At 43.0% G+C, this 19,496-nt stretch overlaps 1 protein-coding gene across 9 annotated transcripts in view; it reads left to right on the top strand.

Moving 5' to 3' along the window:
- The window catches only part of sox4a (SRY-box transcription factor 4a), a 66,361-nt gene extending 47,822 nt beyond the window's left edge, over nt 1-18,539 (top strand). For 4 of the 9 annotated variants that reach the window (XM_044138783.1, XM_044138787.1, XM_044138779.1 and 1 more), the window contains 2 exons: nt 7,478-7,814; nt 8,839-18,539. In XM_044138783.1, the coding sequence (XP_043994718.1) occupies nt 14,259-15,359 (1,101 nt within the window). In that variant the 5' untranslated portion in view covers nt 7,478-7,814; nt 8,839-14,258 and the 3' untranslated portion in view covers nt 15,360-18,539. Of the gene's footprint in view, nt 1-7,419; nt 7,815-8,838 lie in introns of those variants that run through there. The other 5 variants (XM_044138781.1, XM_044138782.1, XM_044138786.1 and 2 more) reach the window with 5 other exon arrangements.
- Nucleotides 18,540-19,496: the final 957 nt, after the last annotated feature.

Here is a 19,496-nt window from a genome sequence, read left to right as displayed (position 1 = left end):
ACAACAAAGTTTTTTATTGTTTTTTAACTGTTATGTCGGCTATTCAGCCATCAGATTTGTGCAAAGTGTTTCAGGAACCCCTGATTATTAACGGAACTGATTCGAAAAAAATACTTTGTTGGAAACATGGGGGTTGATATCAGCATTGTGGACGTTTGTGCTAGCTGCAACATGTTTAGTATTTGGATTTTATTTTAGGCTAGAAAAGCTTCACTGATAGGCTAACTCCTTTTATCACAACTTGCACACAACAGTAATATTTTCCATCGTCCCATCAAATAATTCTCCGAAGCAAATATTAACCCGCTTTGGCCCAAGAGAGCTGGCTTTGTCGTCCATAGCTGTTTGTGGATGTCGCTTGTGCGGTGGATTTACGGGCGTACCAGAAACAGAGTACAAAGGTTCCGTCTTGGGACTTTTGTGTGTGAAAAATTTTTTTTTGATAAATTGCCTTAAAATTTTTAGCAAGTTAAAATCTACATAATTAATTACTCAAAATCAATACAGTAATCCCTTTAGCTGTCACCCCGAAAACACTTTTTCATGCTTTATAAGTTGTCTAAAGGTCAACTACTAACAACATAAATGTTTCTAAATGATCTCCTTTTTTTTTTTTTTTGAAGTTGCATAATTTTAATTAATTATAACTGAAGCATTTTTTTTTATGTTGAGAGTGTACTGGCTGCTGCCGCTCCCTGGTTTGTGCTGTTGTTGAAGGGGAACATCTGCTAAAACTGCTACAAGGTAGAGAGCTAAGTTTATGAAACAAACGGTTAGCCAGAAGCGCACTGAAATATGCTACAAGTCAAATTATCAAGGAGTTGCACCAGAAAAGTTAAAGAAACAAGCTAAAGTTAGCTGAGCACTTTAGTAAACCCTTTAGCAAACTTTTGCAAACCCTTTTAGCAGTTTGCAAAAGGGAACAAATAACTTATTTGGAAATTTGTGTATGCTCGGTTGCAGTAAACTTGCTCAGAACTTTAAAAAGAAATGTAAAACAGCATTTTAAGGCTAACGTAAACCGTATGACTCATTAAAATAGACGTGAGGAACTTGGCGGTTCGTGTGACTTTTAGCTCTTCCGCTACGCTCACAAGTTCTCCTGCTTTCCAGCTTCACACCATCCACACTCTGTCTCCGGTTGTCTCAGGAGGCCTAGTTAGATAAGACTGCCTGGGCTATAAGCAACAAAGAGCCCAGAGAGAAGAGACTGACGCTCAGAAGCATTCAGCAAGTGTAAAGTACAACTGCAAAGAAATGAACACGCACATACACTATGTGGGTGACAAACACAGACAAGCCTTTTTTCTTGTCTGAACCCTCCTCACCCTGTCTCTTCTTCCTCCTCCTCCTCCTTCCCTCTGGAAAGTTTCTATTTGTGGAATCCCCTGAGAACTTTGGATCATTATGATATTATTATTATTTCTTTTTCCTCTGTCAGACTGGGTCAATATGAACTAGTGCTTACAGTGCTTTCTTTATTTTATTGCTTGAAGTTTATTTATGACAGTGATAGACAGATATAAACCATCTGGCATGTCAGATTAAAGGAATTTGTTTTGTGTGTGTGTCGAGTATTTGTGAGCAGTCAGCATTAAAGCTGTGAATCTTGACTGACCTCAAGATTCTATTCACAGATTTTGCGCTTTGGTTCAGAGTTTGATGGATGTTTAGATGCATCTTTATGTGTTGCAGCCTCTATTATGACAAGATTGTAACCTCTTGGATCCAGTGACACATACAGCAAATTATGTATAAAAAAAACATTTTCTTTTCAAAAACAGTGGACTGTACGACATATTTCTGAATGTGAAATGAAAGACTGAGTTTAGATGTTTTTATTACTCAGGTATCAGGATCAGATTTGTTGACCTGCACAACTCCGGTTTCTTATTGGGAAAGAAAGAAAGAGGCTATGAGTCCAAAACCAACTTAAAGGTTTTGGACTCAAGTTGGCAAATACTCACCAGAACAAGTATGTTATGTTTTGAAGAAATGTCCTGTGTTCTCATTAGAATAAAATTCAAGTGTTTGTCATCTTAGATGTAGAGGGAAAAGAGGCGAGCTTACAAACGTAACCGTGGGGTGGCATCGTCTTGCTGTGTTTAGTGGCAGGAGGAACTGATTGATTTCGCAAATCAGATCACACAATAAAGAAAGGAAGTTAATGCTTTTGCACCACATGTCTTCCAAATGGACAATAACCCAAAGCTTAAATCCAAATCAGCTACAAAGTGGCACAAGGGCAACAAAGACAATGTTTTGGAGTGGCCATGCCAAAGGTCATGACACGGTTGCACCACTTCGGTTTTGGGAAAATTGGACAAAAGGGCTGGGCGAAACAACAATAATGATATCTATCACAATAGATGCGTGATCAATAGTAATTGGGAATACGCCTGATGGAGTGTTGATCATTTTAGTGAACTCCAATCAATAACCACCCAGCATTTTGGGGGATGTAGGCAGAGGAAAGGCTGTAGCCTCTCAACCTCTTACAGCTAGCTAAGCAAGGCTGGAGGACTCAAACTCACTCTCTCTTTGGTTTCCTAGCGACAACCTGTTGTGCAACAAGCGCAGTAGCAGTTTCATGTTGTACTTATCTTGTATCGTGACACATTTTTCCAGCGCTACTCATTATATTAAAAAAAACCACAAATACATCAGCATGGAGTAAACGACAGCCCAAGTCAGAGTACCCCCTGTTAGGGGTGCTGCTGCCACATTTCTGGCTTGAATTGTGGCCAACCGTTGGACACGGATCAATGCAATCCACCGTGGGCCTAGCGAGAGACTTGCCCATGTGTAGGACATGGGAGCAGACACAGGGGCCTCCTCAGACGGCCGGCGGCTCATGCATCACAGCACAGCTGATTTGCCCCATGGCCTGACACTCGCTGTCCACTCTAATCATTTGAACCGGCCGCGGCCGGGCCGTTGGGGTCCGCTTGTCCACTCCCGAGTGTTCACATGGACTGGATTTGTCTAGAAATCGGCGGGTTTTTTTTTTTTCCAATTCTGCTTTCAGAAGCATTGTTTGTCACTACATTTAAAGTGTTAAACCGAGGGAACAAAAGAAAGAAGCTGAAGGCAACAGGATGAAAAGGGGAAAAAAAGGGTCACGGATTTTGACCGGGTTGCATGCTGTTTGTTTGTTTTTTCTCTCCCTCTCTGAGAAGGAGGTCACTTTGGGCAAGCACTTTGAAAACTCCATGAGGCCTTTGAGAGCTACCCTGGCCAAAAATACATATATGCTTATAAATAGCTGTTTGCCCCAAGCTTTGAGCAATTCTGATGGGAAACTGAGGTTAACAACTCGTTATCTCACTAAAGATATCCTAGCATTTCTCTAGAAACACTTAGTGCAATTACAGCTTCGCGTTCTTTTAGGCGTGCCTCTTCCAGCTTCGTCAGGTTATACTAGGAGCATCTATTAGTTGCTGTTTTCAAGTCTTTTCGGTTGGATTTTCTAAAGTCTAAAATTTGTCTAGTATTGAGGCTCGTCCATCATCCTTTCAACCCTTTGGATGTAGATGTTTTCATCTCGTCCAGAGTTGCCATGGTTCTATTGTGATTATGGTTCTGTGTTGTGTGATTAAATGTGACCTATTGTGCTTCCTTGTACAGGTTAGCATCTGTCTGTGGGCTGTACAAAACATATTCATTAAATTTTTTGCACAAAACCATTATTAAATAATGTCATTTTGTCATAATGTCATTCAAACCCAAAGTTTACGTTCGCACGTGAAAGTAGCTACAAACGGATGGACAATTATACAACAGTACATCTTTGAAAAGCAGAAGTAGAGCCTCCTGCACAACCAGCAAGAATGCAGCAAGAGGTTTCTGAATGGTTAGTCAACAACAAAACTCTTGTCTTTTCTACCAGCCATTATACAGCACATCCAGTTGACCCAACAGGCTGGAGCTCAGCTGGGGTTGTTAGGTAACGGCGCACTGCGTCTCCAGTGCAACTAGACAATTAGGAGTTGGTTGTTTTTTTTTTAAAAACAGTTTGTTTTCCAGACACCAAAAAACATTAACTTACAGATTCAAACATAACCTTGCTTTAAACCTTTCACCAACTTTCTCTCTGATTTGCCTGTTGTGTTCCTTGGTGTTCATGGTACTGTTAATGCACTAATGTTCTTTAACAAACCTCAGAGTCCTTCACAACGCAGCTGCATTTTACTAGGGAACCTGTGGTGAAGGGAGCAGAATACATATTCATAGCCACAATTTTCCAACTTCTAATTGTTAAGTGTTTTGAAAGCCGTGCATCCGTGTCCCATCCACTTCATATCACATGAAATCAAAGTAAAATCCATTCTAGTGCGCGGCTGCGTTTGCCTCCAAGCTCCCCCATCAAAAAGATCTGAGGCTCGAACCTCCTCGCCTGCAGATGGTTATAATTTGCGACAGACTGATAGTTTTAAACGTTTAACCGTTAGGATTTCAAATTGGACCTCAAGAAAGAAAGAAAAGTCTTGAAAGGCGGAGTGAACTTCCCTTATAGATACACTACAAGCGTAAGATTGACTGTAGGAGAGCTAAGCATGCAGTCTGGGATGTAAAGACAGATTTAAGATAAAAACCAGATGGAGGCAAATAAATTTGCGCTCCTTCTGGGTCTGCTCTTTGCTATTTTGGGATTGTGTGGGGGTGAGGTGGTCCGACTTGGCAAGTGTAAATACACAGGCTAGTATAAGCATGGGGTCTCTCCACTTTAAGGGGGAGGTATAGGGTCTGGCACATGTTCAGTGTGGTGACCCACTTTTCTTTGCATCTGGACCTGATAAGTTTCCTCCTCAACAGCACTGGGAAGAAAGGAAGTCCAGACCAGTATCACTATCCTCCACACATGCACTGATTTTTAGACTTGACATCCACATTTTAGATTTATTTTTATAATCACCACCTATAAGAAAAATGTAAACGTGTGAATCAAAATGCGTCGATGTTTATTGCTGCTCCGTTACTTTTCCACTTAGTGAAGAATCCTGTGGTGCTGAAACCCTGGCATCTTCAAGTCCCGATTAGCACTTTTTGCACCTGTGCTTATTGTTCTGTCATCTGCTTTCTCCAAGACCAACAATTAAGTTCTGGCAAAGTGTGGCCTTGAGCCACTGAAGGCAATATGAGAGCTTCTGTTACTTTCATTTTCCTCTTACGCTGGTTGTACTCGTTGGTATATTGCCGATACTAATGGAAATTAGTCAAGCTGTAGATAAAAAGCTTTATGACTGTCAACAAACACAAGAAAACAACTCCTTCGTATTTTGAATGAAGGAATTAGTCTATACTTGCTTTATTTTCAATTTAAGCTGATTTGATGTTTTGTTTTTTTGTTTTTTTTTATCTTTAACATCGAACCAAATCAGAGAATTTTCCAATGGCGACTCTCAATGCCATAGTTCATGTTTTTCACAGCACAGAATTACACTCCAGATTCCATTTATCTGGAGCACGAGGTACTAAAACCAATGCTCTGTAAATGACCGAGTCATTTATAGAATGAAATTATAGAATTTGGAAACAAAACGTCCTAACTATTAAACTAGATTTTCTGTGCTAAAATATTTTGATACCTTGGGGGTTTCATGATCTTAGACAATCTGTGTGCTGAATTTCAGAGTGGCTAGCTTAGCTTAGCTTAACTTCGCTTAGCTTAGTCCAAATATCTGAGACTCAATTCTAGTCCTGTACCATTATCAAAATGAAACACAGAAAACTCAAGGTATCTCAACAAGCTTCCCACTGTGTCTGTTATGCTTCATTAATATGGGTGAATTCTGAAATAAAAAAAGGGTCAGCCATTTAGTTTCTTTCAGTTTATTCAAGTAAAAGCAATTTAAGACAATTGTCCCAGCAAAGCAGTTCACAAGGTAAAAAAGTTCAGATTCATGTCCAGAAATACACATTGCGGATCAGAAAGGTAGGGGAAGGAGGTTTTAGTGACTTTGGCATTGTAGTTGCCGCTGAAAGAGAAAAGTAAAAAGAGTAACAAGACAGTGAATACAATGGTAGTTCAAATAACTAATCCTTACAACCGTTTCTCCTTGAAGGAGATGGACTAAACCAGCAGGAGACCCGACCAGGTCACAATCCTGTCCACTGACAACAAAGAACTGAGGCAATGCAGGCTCACCAAGTTTGAACAGTGGCATAAACTTCCTCTTGGCCAAGTATGAGAACCATCTGAGCTTGTGTAGGAAGGCAACGCAATTCCAGGGGGACAGACCCAAGAATAACAAGGTGTACCTTAGAAAGTGGATGGCAAGTACGTAATCAGATCAATCCAGCGTAATCATACAGACAAATTTAAATTCAATTCCATACATTTCTGACAGATTAAATCTCTCTGACAGAAACCCATTCTCCTACTATGCATGAGTGGACTTAGTCTTTATAGTGGATGAACTGGAAACCTGCTGCAAGGAACAGAAAGTTTCAGAAGACAATCTAGACCAGAGCTTTAAACGTCTTCAGGCGGCGTCTTTTTGAGTCAGCGGCATTAAAACGACAGACAGACCCTGCTGGACTGTATTGTAGCTTGTGATGAAGTGTCTTTGTTCTCCAACCCTCACAGAAGCAATACATGTTCACCTCAGGACGAATACATCACGTTTCTTTAGAGACAGTGTTCCGATACCGCACAAGGTCTCCGAGGAGCCACGGGAACATTAGCCTGATGTATTTGTTTCTCTATTAGTATTGATCCGTGTTAAGTGTCAATTCAGGCACTTGGGAGAAATGATCCCGGCGCAGGCTTTTGGGAGCACGAGGAAAGCAGGTGGTCAATGCAATCAAGGACATCGCAAGCAACAAAGCCTATGCTTTGCTAGGAAACCTAAACTGTGATAGAAGACTGCGGCACAGCGCGTCCGCAGACACAACCAACGCCGCGAGACACGCCGAAACCTTTCCTCCACAAACACACACCTTCTCTCCTCCCTCTCCTGCTACTCCTCCGCCTCATCTCATCCCCGTCCTCCCCCCATAGCCGAAAGCCAGAGCAGACTGATAAGCAGGCAGCCAGAGACGAACTAATCCTCCCACAGAGAGAGACGTTTCGGATGGCGCGTGATGGAAATCAAACCGAACTGACAGATGAAGGCAGGATGAGCCAGGAGCAGAGGGTAGAAGTGAGGCGAGGATACAGATTAGCAAAAAAAAAAAAAAGGTGAGGACGAAATGCGATCAAATGAAAAAGAGGGTCGGTTATAAAAATATTTTCTACTTAATCCTCTTCCTCCTCCTCAGATATTGCCTTCCTTCTTTTTTTTTTTGTGGTTTCGATAAATGTGCAACCAAGCCTCCCAACCAGTTTGCCTGCTCAGCCATCTCCTCATCATTCCCACCCATCCTCTCCTGCCTCCCTCCCCACCCCACCACCTCATCACTCTCCTCCTTTCTCAGTCTCTCTCTCTCTCTCTCCATCTCTCCGTCTCTCTCCGTCTGACTGAGGCGGATGTAGGTCAGTGCGTCTGGAGCCTGTCTGGAGCTGCAGAGAGCATCAGAGCCATCCCCGCCTTCGTGCCCTGGCTGCGGACGACTTTCTCCAGGCTAGCGGAGGACAAGAACCGGCGCCGACTGACCCGACGTGCCCTGCAGGAGGATGCGCCATCCACAAGGGCGAAGAGGGTGTCAGGGGAGGGTTGTATGTTTACTTTTGAGAAGCTTAGCCAGTATGTGTTATTTGCATTATGTGCTGCAGAGGCAAATGAATGAGATGGAGAGGCAGAGTGGCGGTAAAGACGGAGCAGGTTAAGAGGAGAATCGGCATTAAAGTCGTCGCTACGAGAGGTTTTCTGGTAAAATGTTCATGTGACGCCATCGTACCCCCTCTTCTTCCAACACACACACCTTCAATGCACTGCTCTCCTACCGCCTTCCATCCTATCCACATTCAGAATCTGACCTAATCATCACGAAGCCATTATGATTCTCCCCCAGATCCTGTACAGTTGCAGCCGTCGCCGTTTTTTTTTTTTTTTGTTTTTTTTGCAAAGAAAGACAAAACCCAGCGACCAAAATCCCAAACACCAGGACGAAGAGAAGTGCGGCGTTCGCTCTTTCGTCTCATACGGTATACTTCCTTCGCCGTGTCTCTCCGTACAGTGTCTCCGTTCGGCAGATGTCCCGTGCCCCCCAAAAAAGGCTGAACGTCCAAAGTCTCCTCCGGGGTCCTCCGTAGAACGTAAAGACTTCTGCGCGTCCAATCCCTGCTCCGTCGTCTCCCTTCTCTGGCTTTTAGACAATGCCCGTAAAAGAAAAAAAAAAAAAGGAAAAATTGAACAATGTTTCAGAGTGCAGCTGCTGCGAGGCTGTCTGACTGGAGTGTGTGTGTTGTGAGGGAGTTTCCGTGTGTCTGTCTGTGCTCTGGATTTGTCTCTGCAGCGTCTCAGGGTCCTGCGGTGGTACTCCTGTACTTCAGTGACGGTGTGTTAACAGCCCTGCAACTTTCAGTGTGTGTTTTTAGGCGTTCGTGTGCTTCGGCGTGACATGGCAACCGTGTGACCTGCTGCGTCAGAATCTGTGGCAACTCTGTTTTTTTTTTTTTTTTTGGGTTGGGGGTGGACGGGGAGGAATTCCTGGGGCGTGGCGTCGCCGACCCGACCGCACCTCATCCTCTTGCCCGTATCGGACTCCACGCGACGCTGTCGTCCCCGTTTTCTGTTTCGAGTTCTTGCGGAATACGAGCGAGAACTTCTTCGGCGAAACTGCTTGCCGTTCATCATTTGTACCGTTTCTTTCGCCGTCTTTTAGTTCACATTACATGTGTTGATTTTGATTTGTTTCTCTGTGTCTCATTGTAATCTTTCTCTCTTATTTTAGGAGGAGAAGAAAGGACTGAGTGCTAGAAAGAGGAAGGAAGGGACTGAAGAAAGCTGAAAACTGCGTCCAAACTCTTTAGACTTATAGAAATGGCCAAACTAAGGCAAAACAAAGTTTAAAAAGTTCCTTCAATGGGAATAAACTGGAAACATTTGTGGAATAGTAGATCTTATTGAAGTATAGGGTTACTTTTATTTGAAAAACTTGCTAAAGGAGGAAGAAAGTCAGTTCCCTAATGTCTTCATCCGCTTTTTTTGTGATAAGAGAAGCATGGGGAAGTATTACTGTATGTCTCGTTTGCAGCTTAAAAATAGCTCCGATTACTGGTGCTGTTGTATAAGGGCTGGACAGCAGTAGGTGGGTGACATGGTGAGATGGCCACCTGTACTGTCTGCCACATTCACACAAAACACAGAGGGGACAGACTGCCTGAGGATGAGTCACAGGCACGGCGATGAAAGTGTGCGAACACGAGTGTGTCTCTATGTGTGTGTGTGTGTATGCAAATTGTTGCTTAGTCGTCAGTTTTTCTGTTTAACTGCAGGGTGTAGGGAACTTCCCATTGGTTTTCAAACTCTTGGAAAAGCTCCAAGTCAGTTAAGGCCCAGCGGAACAGGAGAGGCACAAAGGGCCTCGTTGTTGCGCAACCTCTCGGGATGACGGGCGGCCAGGTCAGAGCGGCGCGTCACTCTTGAGGCGGTTGAAAAAGGGCGAGTCCATGGTAACGGGACCCTCCGTTCGCCGACACGCGGACTCTTTTTCTCCCTCGCTCTCCAGGCTCCTAATCTCATAACTTGCGCTTTACGACACGCTGGGATGACTCTCTCGCCCGTTTCTGGTTTGTTGTTTTTCTCTCTGCTCCCAGCACGGTCGTGAAGGCCCGACTTGTAATAAACTACGACTCCCTCTGCCCCCGGGAAGAAGCACATGCTGCTTTCTCATTAAATACTCAGGTTTCTTGAGGGTCAATCACATATTAGGCATTCATATTTCTTTTATTAAAAAAAAAAAACACTGCATATTAAACATCTTAAACCAGCAAATGATTCCCTTCTTTTCACATGCATAGAAGTTGTAGAGTAGAGTTAACAATGTTTGGAGAGTTTCAATGAACGTTAACTGAAAAATGTAATAAACAACAAGCAGTCTTTTGTTTAAATAAATCTAGATTAGTTAGTTCTGAAGACCAGGAAGTGCCATGACCAAAGTGACACTCAGCGGTCTTAAAGTAACAGCACATTAAGCTAACTTTATGCCGCTATCATCACAGTTGAATTGGGTTATTTAAACCGACGCCTCATATTTACACTGGAAATTCATGTTGGAGGTGGTGCGTCACAAAATACCTTCCTGCGTGAAACATTTACTAAAAACTGAACAAGCACAGCATTTCCTGTCAGAGTAAATACCTGATGGATGTCTGGTCTCTGTTAGAGCAGTACTCTGTGCGGAACAATTTAAATGTTTTGCACTTAGAACTTGTTTCAGACAGGAAGATACTTGGTGATGCAATGCCTCCTGCCTCTATTTACCATGTAAATGGTTATCAGTTTGTTTTGTTTTTTAAATGAACAACACGCACAGTTATGAAGGTTCATAAAATTGAATTTGAAGAAACTGCTATCACGTTTTGACATTGTAAGTTCACTCGGTTGGACTAAATTGTCTTTAGCCCCAGAGACCAAATCTGGATTTATTATAAATGCAGACACCAAGGGTGTAAGATAGTAAACGTCTTATGTTTTTGACAGACCGTCACTTAAAGAAAATCCACAATTCTGCTTTTAATGTACCGATTTTCAAATTTGCCGCAGTCGCAATGCAAATTGAAAATGGAAGTGCCCCTATCGCCGTCACCTCTTCAGCTCCCCACTTCCTGCTGATCCGCTCTGTTCACGCCGGCCTCCCTCGTAGTGACACCGTCCCTTTAGGCATCAACAGAGCCGAGACAAAGGAGGAGGCAGGCGTAGTTTGGGGTAAACACGCGGCTCAGGCGGAGCAACGAGACCGGCCCGACGAGGGCCGGAGGGAGCCGGGGCTCCGCAGCAGCACCAGCAGTGCATCTGCTGGTGGAAAGCTACCTGACAGCTGCTTCTCACACATCAGATAAGATTACAGGTACACCCAGTACACCTGTTTAAACAAACCCTCGTGCAAGCGCGCCGCCATGCGCGCGCCTGTCTGAAGAAGACTAATGGAGATAACAAGCTAATCCGGGAGCAGGTGCATGCTTGTAATTGGGGCAAGCCACAGATATATAGCAGGGGGGAAGAAGTTCATTATTAATACTGTGTTTGATTTATTTGAACACAGGGTTGACTGTGCATTTTTTAAGAGTTTATTGTTTTTCGTTTTTGCGAGTTCATTCTAGTTTTCACCGACTACCAGGCGGGTGTTGTAAACCTCAGAAACTCTGGCTGTCAGTGATGTTGCAGAATCAGAGCAAGACTTGCAGAGAAGCAGCCGATCATAAGACGGAGATGTTGGCACACAATCACGCGCACGCACACACACACACACACACTCAGTTAATGCCTGCTCCATTTGGCTCTAGCCTGACATCTAGCGACTCAGGCTGTAATATGATCTCACATGACACTGGCATGTTAACATAAAGAGATGAGCTGGAAGCTGCAGCAGGATTGAAGGTTGTTTTTTTTTTTTTGTTTTTTTTTTTTTAAAGATTAAATGTAACAATTACTTTCCATATATCTGGTTCACCACAATTTACTGACATATAGAGAGTAAATAAAAGCAACCCACAGCCACGCTGTTCCTCTAAACCCCCTCCTAAGCTGCCATCTGTGATGTCACTACGCGCGGCGGTGTCGTAACAGTTTGTCAAATAACACGATGGGCGGCTCGCGTTTGGGTGGGCTCGCCCCGTGCTGAAATAATACGGCGAGCCTGACTGACGCAACATGTTGTAGCCTCCTCCTTTGTGTTTTCTCAGCATTTTCTCGGCCACCACGCATGACACACAATCTAATTTTAGCTGGCTGGCCTTCATCCACATGAAGCTAATGTGGTTCCAAGTATAGCCCTGTGAACTGTAGAGGAGGACGAGGATGTTAGATGTGTGTGTGTGTGTGTGTGTATATATATATATATATATATAAGGGATATTGGTGGATAAGACATATTAAGAATAGCAATTCTTTCATTTTAATCAAACATGTCTGCCTAAAAACATTTTTTTTACAGGTTAAAATGTATTATTTTGGTATTTGATCCTGCCAAAACACTGGTTGTTTTTTTTTGTTTTGTTTAAGAAAGTCACTGAAGATATTGTTGTGTTTTTTGTTGAGCTGTAAGGAGGTCATGAGGGTTCTATGTGACTACATGAACTCAGTTAAACCTAAACGCTGTCCCAAGAGTTGTATCGGAGAACTCCTCCGTGTTGGACAGGAATGTGAATCCAGGTTTGACTAGTTTAGCGACAGTGCTAATGCTAATGTCAAACCAGCACCCCGAGGGAGTTGTAGCCAAGAAACCTCACATCTGAGCTGTTGTCAGGGAAAAGGTTCCACATGCACCTGGTTAGAATGGATTTTCAAAGGTTTATTATTATTTCAGTAACATTTTATACCTTAATAAGAAAAAAAGAGTGTTTTATTTTTTTGCCTGTCTTCAACATGGAGGTCAAATCAGGTTGCTTCATGAAAGAAAGTATGAAGATAATCTTGATTCTACTCCAAACAAGACACAACAGAGGGGTGACTGTTTTTCCTTAAAGTCATTGGAGACCCCAACAGATCATCATCTGGGGCTCCACTTCCAGATAAGCCCATTACCATTATAACTACTTAAGGAAACTTGGGGAAGAGAAAGGTTACGTGACTGTTAGCTTACAGTCGAGTTAGCTAGCATGACTTAAAGCTTACAAACAGTCGTGGTAACAATACAGCTCAGAGGAAAGCAGCAGAAATTAATAAGCTACCAATAAAACTTGACTCTGTTGACACGAATTACAAATTATGAAAGGGTTTTTCTTGCAAACCCTTCGAGTTCCTTCCTCTCCTTTGAAAGTGGTGGGTTCGTGTTAATCGGGTTCATCAGATACGGATCAGTGGGAGCTTGTAGGTTCTGAACGCAAATGGGAAAGATGATTCTGGATCGAAAAATTTAAAATGCATGTTGATTACTTTGTATTGACGTTCCATATGTCCAATATATGTTGGTGTGAAGTATAATAGTTAGAACATCACTGATTTATTTGAGTGAAATTACTGTAAAAAGTAGAGGGCAGCTCCATAATGGTTCTTAATTGGTGGCTAACTAGTAGCCGCTGCTATTCGTTGGAATGGTACAGCAAAGGCAGAAGAGAAGTCAATTTATTGGGCCCCTGAGGTAGGGCCAGGGCCTAATAACTATACCAGACCTGTTATTACGTCAGACTTGCATAAATTCTAGAGCTAGCTTATAGATTTAAGGTTCCTATATTCATTAAAATACACACATTTTCAAACCATTTATCGTCGCCCCTTCAAACTTCACCACCCTGAGCTGCTGCCTCAATGAGCTCTTGCTGGAGTCAGAACCAAAAGGCCAACACAACCACTGACCTATCAGGTGAACATCTGTTTGAACATACCTGCTACTGCTTAATCAAAGCATTTTAATAAAGTTTCTAAACTGAAACGCATTCATTTCTCTAACATGTATCTCGTCAGTTCTAACAGCCTTGCTACTGCTGCTGTTTTTCTCTGTACAGTGTTCCTTTAGAGAACAGAAACATATAGATGAGACGCTCAGTCTGACTTGGTTTTTTTCTTCCAGTGGAGTCTGACAGGAATGAGGTCAGACACACGGATCCTCATTGCACATTATTATTATTATTAGCCGGGTTTTTTATTTATTTATTTTTTTTATTATCATTATTCAGCCAATGGGCGTCGAGTGGGAGTGGTTTGAGGGAAAAACCAGGATGGAGACAGGCGCCGATTGGCTCCTGCGCCTCGAAAGGAGGGTATAAAACGATGAGGTCGGCGTTGTTGTGTTTACAGTAATATCACAGTGCGCACTGGAAACGGGGAGACTATGAGAAAGCGCAGCTGCTCCATTCAACCACATGGTTCCTCAACCGCACAGACAAGCTGCGCTGTAGACAGCCGGGCTCACATAGGAGACTCGCAACGGCGACTGTTGAGCCTCGCAGGGAGAATTTTCAGCCGCACGGGCAGTTGAGAGCTGATCCGGGAGGCGCACCGGCAAAAGTTCAGACACTCGAAGTCTCTTTAGGCAAAACGGAGTGAGCTCAAAAGAAAGACAGAAGAAACTTGGATGAACTTTTATTTCTTAAGATTTGCTTCCAACTCATAGCTGAGGAGATTTTTTTTTATCCCCCCACCCCACCACCACATCTCTTCTTCGCGCATAAACTTTGTCACTGACTGAGCGCTTCCAGACTGGAGGAGGAGATGGTGCAGCACATGAGCCACACAGAGAGCACCCACGCTCACTCCCCCGGCGGGGACTCCACGGACACGGGAGACATGGACCTGGAGATGGACGCTTCTCCGGTCCCGGAGGGCTCCCCTTCCTCCCGGGAGCGCAGCGACCTGGCGTGGTGCAAAACTCCGACCGGCCACATTAAGAGACCCATGAACGCGTTCATGGTGTGGTCCCAGATCGAGAGGAGGAAGATCATGGAGCAGTCTCCGGACATGCACAACGCCGAGATCTCCAAGCGGCTGGGGAAGCGCTGGAAGCTGCTGAAGGACACGGACAAGATCCCGTTCATCCGCGAGGCGGAGAGGCTGCGGCTCAAACACATGGCCGACTACCCGGACTACAAGTATCGACCCAGGAAGAAGGTCAAGTCCGGGAGCGCAGCGGTCAAGCAGGCGGATCGCGGGGAGAAGAGCGGGGAGCGCGGCGCCAAAGCCGCCGGCGGCAGTAAAAGGAGCCCCGCGTCCAAATCCGCGAGCAGGACGCTGAAACAGGGGAGCAGCAAGAGCGCTGCGGTGCAAGAGTACGCCTCCGCGGTGTTTAAATCCAGGTCGGCGTCCGGGGCCAGACAGATCCCGGAGAAGCGCTCAGGTTCGGGAGAGGCGAGGCGCCCCCACGTGTTCGGCGGGACGGGCAGCATGGAGAGCGGGCCTCCCTCCGTGGGCGTCCCGGCCAGTCCCACCCTGAGCAGCTCGGCGGAGTCCAGCGACCCGCTCAGCCTGTACGAGGAGCACAGCCCCGGCTCCACCGCGCGCCTCAGGTACGCACGCGCCTCCTCCCCGACGCCGTCCGCCTCGCACTCGTCCTCCTCCGTGTCCTCCGCGTCGTCGGACGAGGAGTTCGAAGACGAGCGGCTCGACCTGAACCCAAGCCCCGGCTTCGAGAGCACCTCTCTGGGCGGGATGGGCTTCTCCGACGCGGAGCTGGACCGGGACTTAGACTGGGGCTTCGGGGAGTGCGGGGCGGGATCCCACTTCGACTTCTCCGACTACTGCACTCCGGAGGTCACCGAGATGATCTCAGGAGAGTGGCTGGAGTCCACCATCTCCAACCTGGTGTTCACCTACTGAATCAGCCCCCCTCTTCCCTCCCACGTATGAACTCTTCTATCCCTCTACAAGACAAGCCTGTGCGTCTAGATAAGAAGATTTCCGCCATTTTTTCACTTTTTAATAAATAAGAGTGAATAAAGGAAAGAAAAAGAGGTGGCCTGCGTGCGCGCTGAAGCCCAGGTATGCGCCGCTCAGACTTGGACAGCGCTCAGTGGCGCTTGACTGGAGGAAATGCTTAGTTTGCATTTGGAGAGGAGGATGTATGGAATGTCAAACGTGCCACAATTCAATACATAAGTAAGTTGGTGAATAAAAATCTATATACGTGATCATTTTAAACAATAAAAATAGATACGTTAAATAAGTAGGTAAGTGCATCTATGATATATTAAGTTGTTTCAGTGGAATCATTTAAATATATAAAAGGATTCAAATCTGTTTTCTAAAACCACACATAATTTAGGTATTTGTAATCGTTTCACAATCCTCTGCCGTAGCAGATGGAGAATTTACCTTGTGTCAGCCTCACCCAACAGAGTCAGTAGGCGGGGCTAATACTCCTTTAGCCAAAATGATTGGTCGGCAGTTGAGCTGTTGTGCAAGGTAAACAATCAGATTTCAGCTGGCAAGTTATAGTCACAGTTTAACTTATTACAGTGCCATAAACGTGTAACATTTACAGTTTTAATTATTGGTGCATTTAAAGATTTGTTCTCACATTCATCTTTAAAGATATTTATGTTATTTATTTAATGTCTTTATCATGGCATTCTTAAAATTATCATGTATATAATATTTATTTAGAAAATGTATTTATTTATTGGATTGTGGCACTTTTGGCCCTCCTTATTGAGGAGGAGTGAATGTAAGCAGAGGAGCTGCAGATGTTTAACTCATTCCATGCAGGATGAGGACTGAGACTGAATTTTTTGAGTCATGATAAGAATTTTTTTTTTTCTTTCGTTTTTGGAACACTTGGAGAGCTCTTGTGTTTGGTTGTGTTTTCTAAGATATAGCCAATCCACACTGACCATCAAGTTCAGGACATTTTTCTTCTCCTCAAAACTCAATATTTGTAGTATGAACACGCATGCTCTCCAAGAAGAGGAGGAATTTTCTTATTTAATGCGTAAAACAAGGCAAAAAAAATGTTTGTCTTTGCTGCGTAACTACGCATTTTGTGTGCGCATAGGACACAATTCACTATCACCAGCTTCTCTCTCAACGGCAGGATTTAAAACAAAGACTGACTTTAAACTTCAGAAACGTAAAAAAAACAAAAAAAAACACTCAGTGCACAATTCAGGACCAATGTTCTGCGCTTTCTCTCTGCCTAGTGCTTCAACTTTGTAGTTCTTGTGTCAGATATTCTTTCCAAATATGTACAGAGCCGGTCCAAGGTTATATTGGGCCCCGGGCAGAATTTAATAGGGGGCCCGCTTCCTGTTGAGGTCATGTGCACAGCAACTACAACAGCAGGTCTCTTTCATATCAATGTACATGCTTGATGCTTTTTTTCCCCTCAGTATTTGTTCTCAAACTGGTTTTAACAAAGTGTTTCTTAAAGACACAGTTCTCTTCTATTTTTTTTTTGTTTGTTTGTTGTTGTTTTTTGAGGGGGGTTTATAAACACTGGGTCTTACCTGTTGTAGGTAACTCATTAAGCAACTTAATTTTAATATAAAATATCACATTTTTGTTTAGAAGAGCTGGGCAAAGAGTAAAAAGAAGTCCCAAAAATTTCCAAGAAACCATAAATCGATGTCATGTTTGTATTGCCTTTACAACAAGCACATTTTTTCAGCTGTCCTTTGACATTTCATAACATAGTGGTATTGTTTTTTTTTTTGTTTTTTTTTGGGACCCCCGGCCAGCAGGGGGCACCAAGCAACCCACATGCCGCTCATGCCTTAGGCCGGCTCCGTACATATATTACTATATATATATTGATGTATTTATACTGGCCAAACTTTTTTATACATAGAAGTATTGTTCTCGTACAGGTCTCGTTTGTGTTTGCGCGCACACACACACATACACACACCTGTCTGTATATCCAGCGGCGGAAGGGCTAAGAAGTGTATCTTATTTAACAAAAGAAAAACAACACACACACACACAAAAAAAAAAACCAGTGTCCGACTCCTCTCACTTTCAAAGAGATTTTGAGTGTGTCATGATTTTCTACTTGTATTTTTGTACAAAATCTATAAAAAGGGGCAGCCCTGCAGCATTGTTGTTTGCATCTACATTGGTGGTTTGGACGTGCAGAGGGGGCACAATCTGACCTCACACAGTGTTTACAGTATTTACCCACATGCTTCTTAAATGGCACAGTGACTCCAGCTTCACCAGCCGAGTAAACAAAGCGCCGCTGAGGCTCCTCCTGACTGTGCTTTCCAGTCCACGCGCACTCAAAACTCACTCAAACCTGAAGTCTCAAAGTGAAAGATCCCAGATAAAGAGTCACTGTTTGGATAGAGCTAATACCTCTGTGTGCTTGGGTTTTTTTTTTAATATATATATATATATTTGGAGATAAGTTTTATTTGAACCACTGGACTCATTCCACTTTTGCCTAGACTTTGGAGGGAGGAGGAAATGTTTTTGAAGTGCTTCATCTGTTATTGCGCAAATTGCATCAAAAAATAGTATTTAACCTTTTTCTGTACCTGTTGGCTACGTATAGCAGGCTATTTGTTTATTTTTGTTTGTTTGGTTTTTTTATATTATGGCATGGCAAATAGCATTTGTATTTCAGATTCAGGTATATGTAGCTATAGCTGTTGTGTTTAAGATTTTTAAAAGAATAACATGAAGATATTTATGTAAACAGACTGTACAATAAGCAAAGATTGTGTGTTTTTATGTATGATGATCAACGACAGGCACTAGGACGGCCATCTTTGGTGGAAGATGATTGTGGTCCAGGAGTTTCCTTTATAAAAAAAAAGAAAAAAAATGAAAGGAAAAAAAATTTCTATTGTCCTTTTTTTCTTTTTCTTTCCCATTTGTGCAATATGTTGTGTTTGGTCATGTTTTGTCCACTTCAGCCAAGATCGTTTGATGTCTTTTGCTCAAAAACCAGCCAACATTTGGGTCAATCACTGCCTCTCAGACCTCTGTACAGATTGTCTTTTTTTAAATTTTTCTTTTCTTCCGAGAAGGAAATAAAATCAGCTGGAACTGAAAGTGCAATGCTCCTCCGAAGTTGTTTTTCTTGAACTTTGTTTCTTGAATATTTGAAAACTGTAAAAAGAAAAAAGGTGCCAGTTTTGATATGGGCAGTATGGCCCTCCACCCAGGGCGGTCATCCTCTGGGGACTGTATGAACACTCAATTTATTTATTTATAAGTTATTTATGTCTAATTTTCTGGCCAAAAAACAAACAAACATGGAGCTCTAACCTACAGCTAGCTGTACATCACATCACATTATTAGCTTATTATAATATTATGAACATTGTGGATTGAGTTTAGCATTAAAAGCTCTATATGTAGACTGGCTTTTTAATCTATCTTAGTCTCTTTTGTTAGGAAAAAAAACATGTTTAGTTTTCTCTTAATTTCTAAACAGAGCTAAAAGAAAAAGTTTTCTTTTCATTGCAAAACACGTTTTGAAATCCCCTAAAACAAGGGCTAGCTCGGGACACCATTTGTTCAAAAAAGTAGCATCTTGGGATTCCCAAGATGCTACTTATAGTGGAATAACAACCATTCCACTATAGTCACCAAAATGCTTAAAAGTAAAGAAGAAATAAACTTACTTTTTTTGTCCTACTACCAAGACATTAGTCTGGAAGTGTGAGCTATGGAGAGATTAGATTAATATTTAGTCTTGTGACAACACTCAAGGTTGTGAAATAGAGAATTAAATTAAAACAAAAACGCCTTTTATGCACTGGTAAGTACGGTGGAGGTCCTGTGGGCCTGCATTCAAGTTCATTTTTCAAATGAATATCTATATATCTAGCTAGCTATTTAACTAGCCAGATATCAAACCAGCTAGCTGTCTAACTAGCTATTTACCTAGATCTTTATCTAGCTATTTGCTGTTTTTCCACATTATTAATGTTTTTCACCCACAGATAATTTGGGTGAAAAACTATCACCCGAAGATGGTTTTATAAAGAAAGAAAACATACATTGTCCCCC

The sequence above is a fragment of the Gambusia affinis genome, linkage group LG14 (assembly GCF_019740435.1).
Source record: "Gambusia affinis linkage group LG14, SWU_Gaff_1.0, whole genome shotgun sequence".
Lineage (NCBI taxonomy): Eukaryota > Metazoa > Chordata > Actinopteri > Cyprinodontiformes > Poeciliidae > Gambusia > Gambusia affinis.
This window is presented reverse-complemented; position numbering and strand designations above follow the sequence as displayed.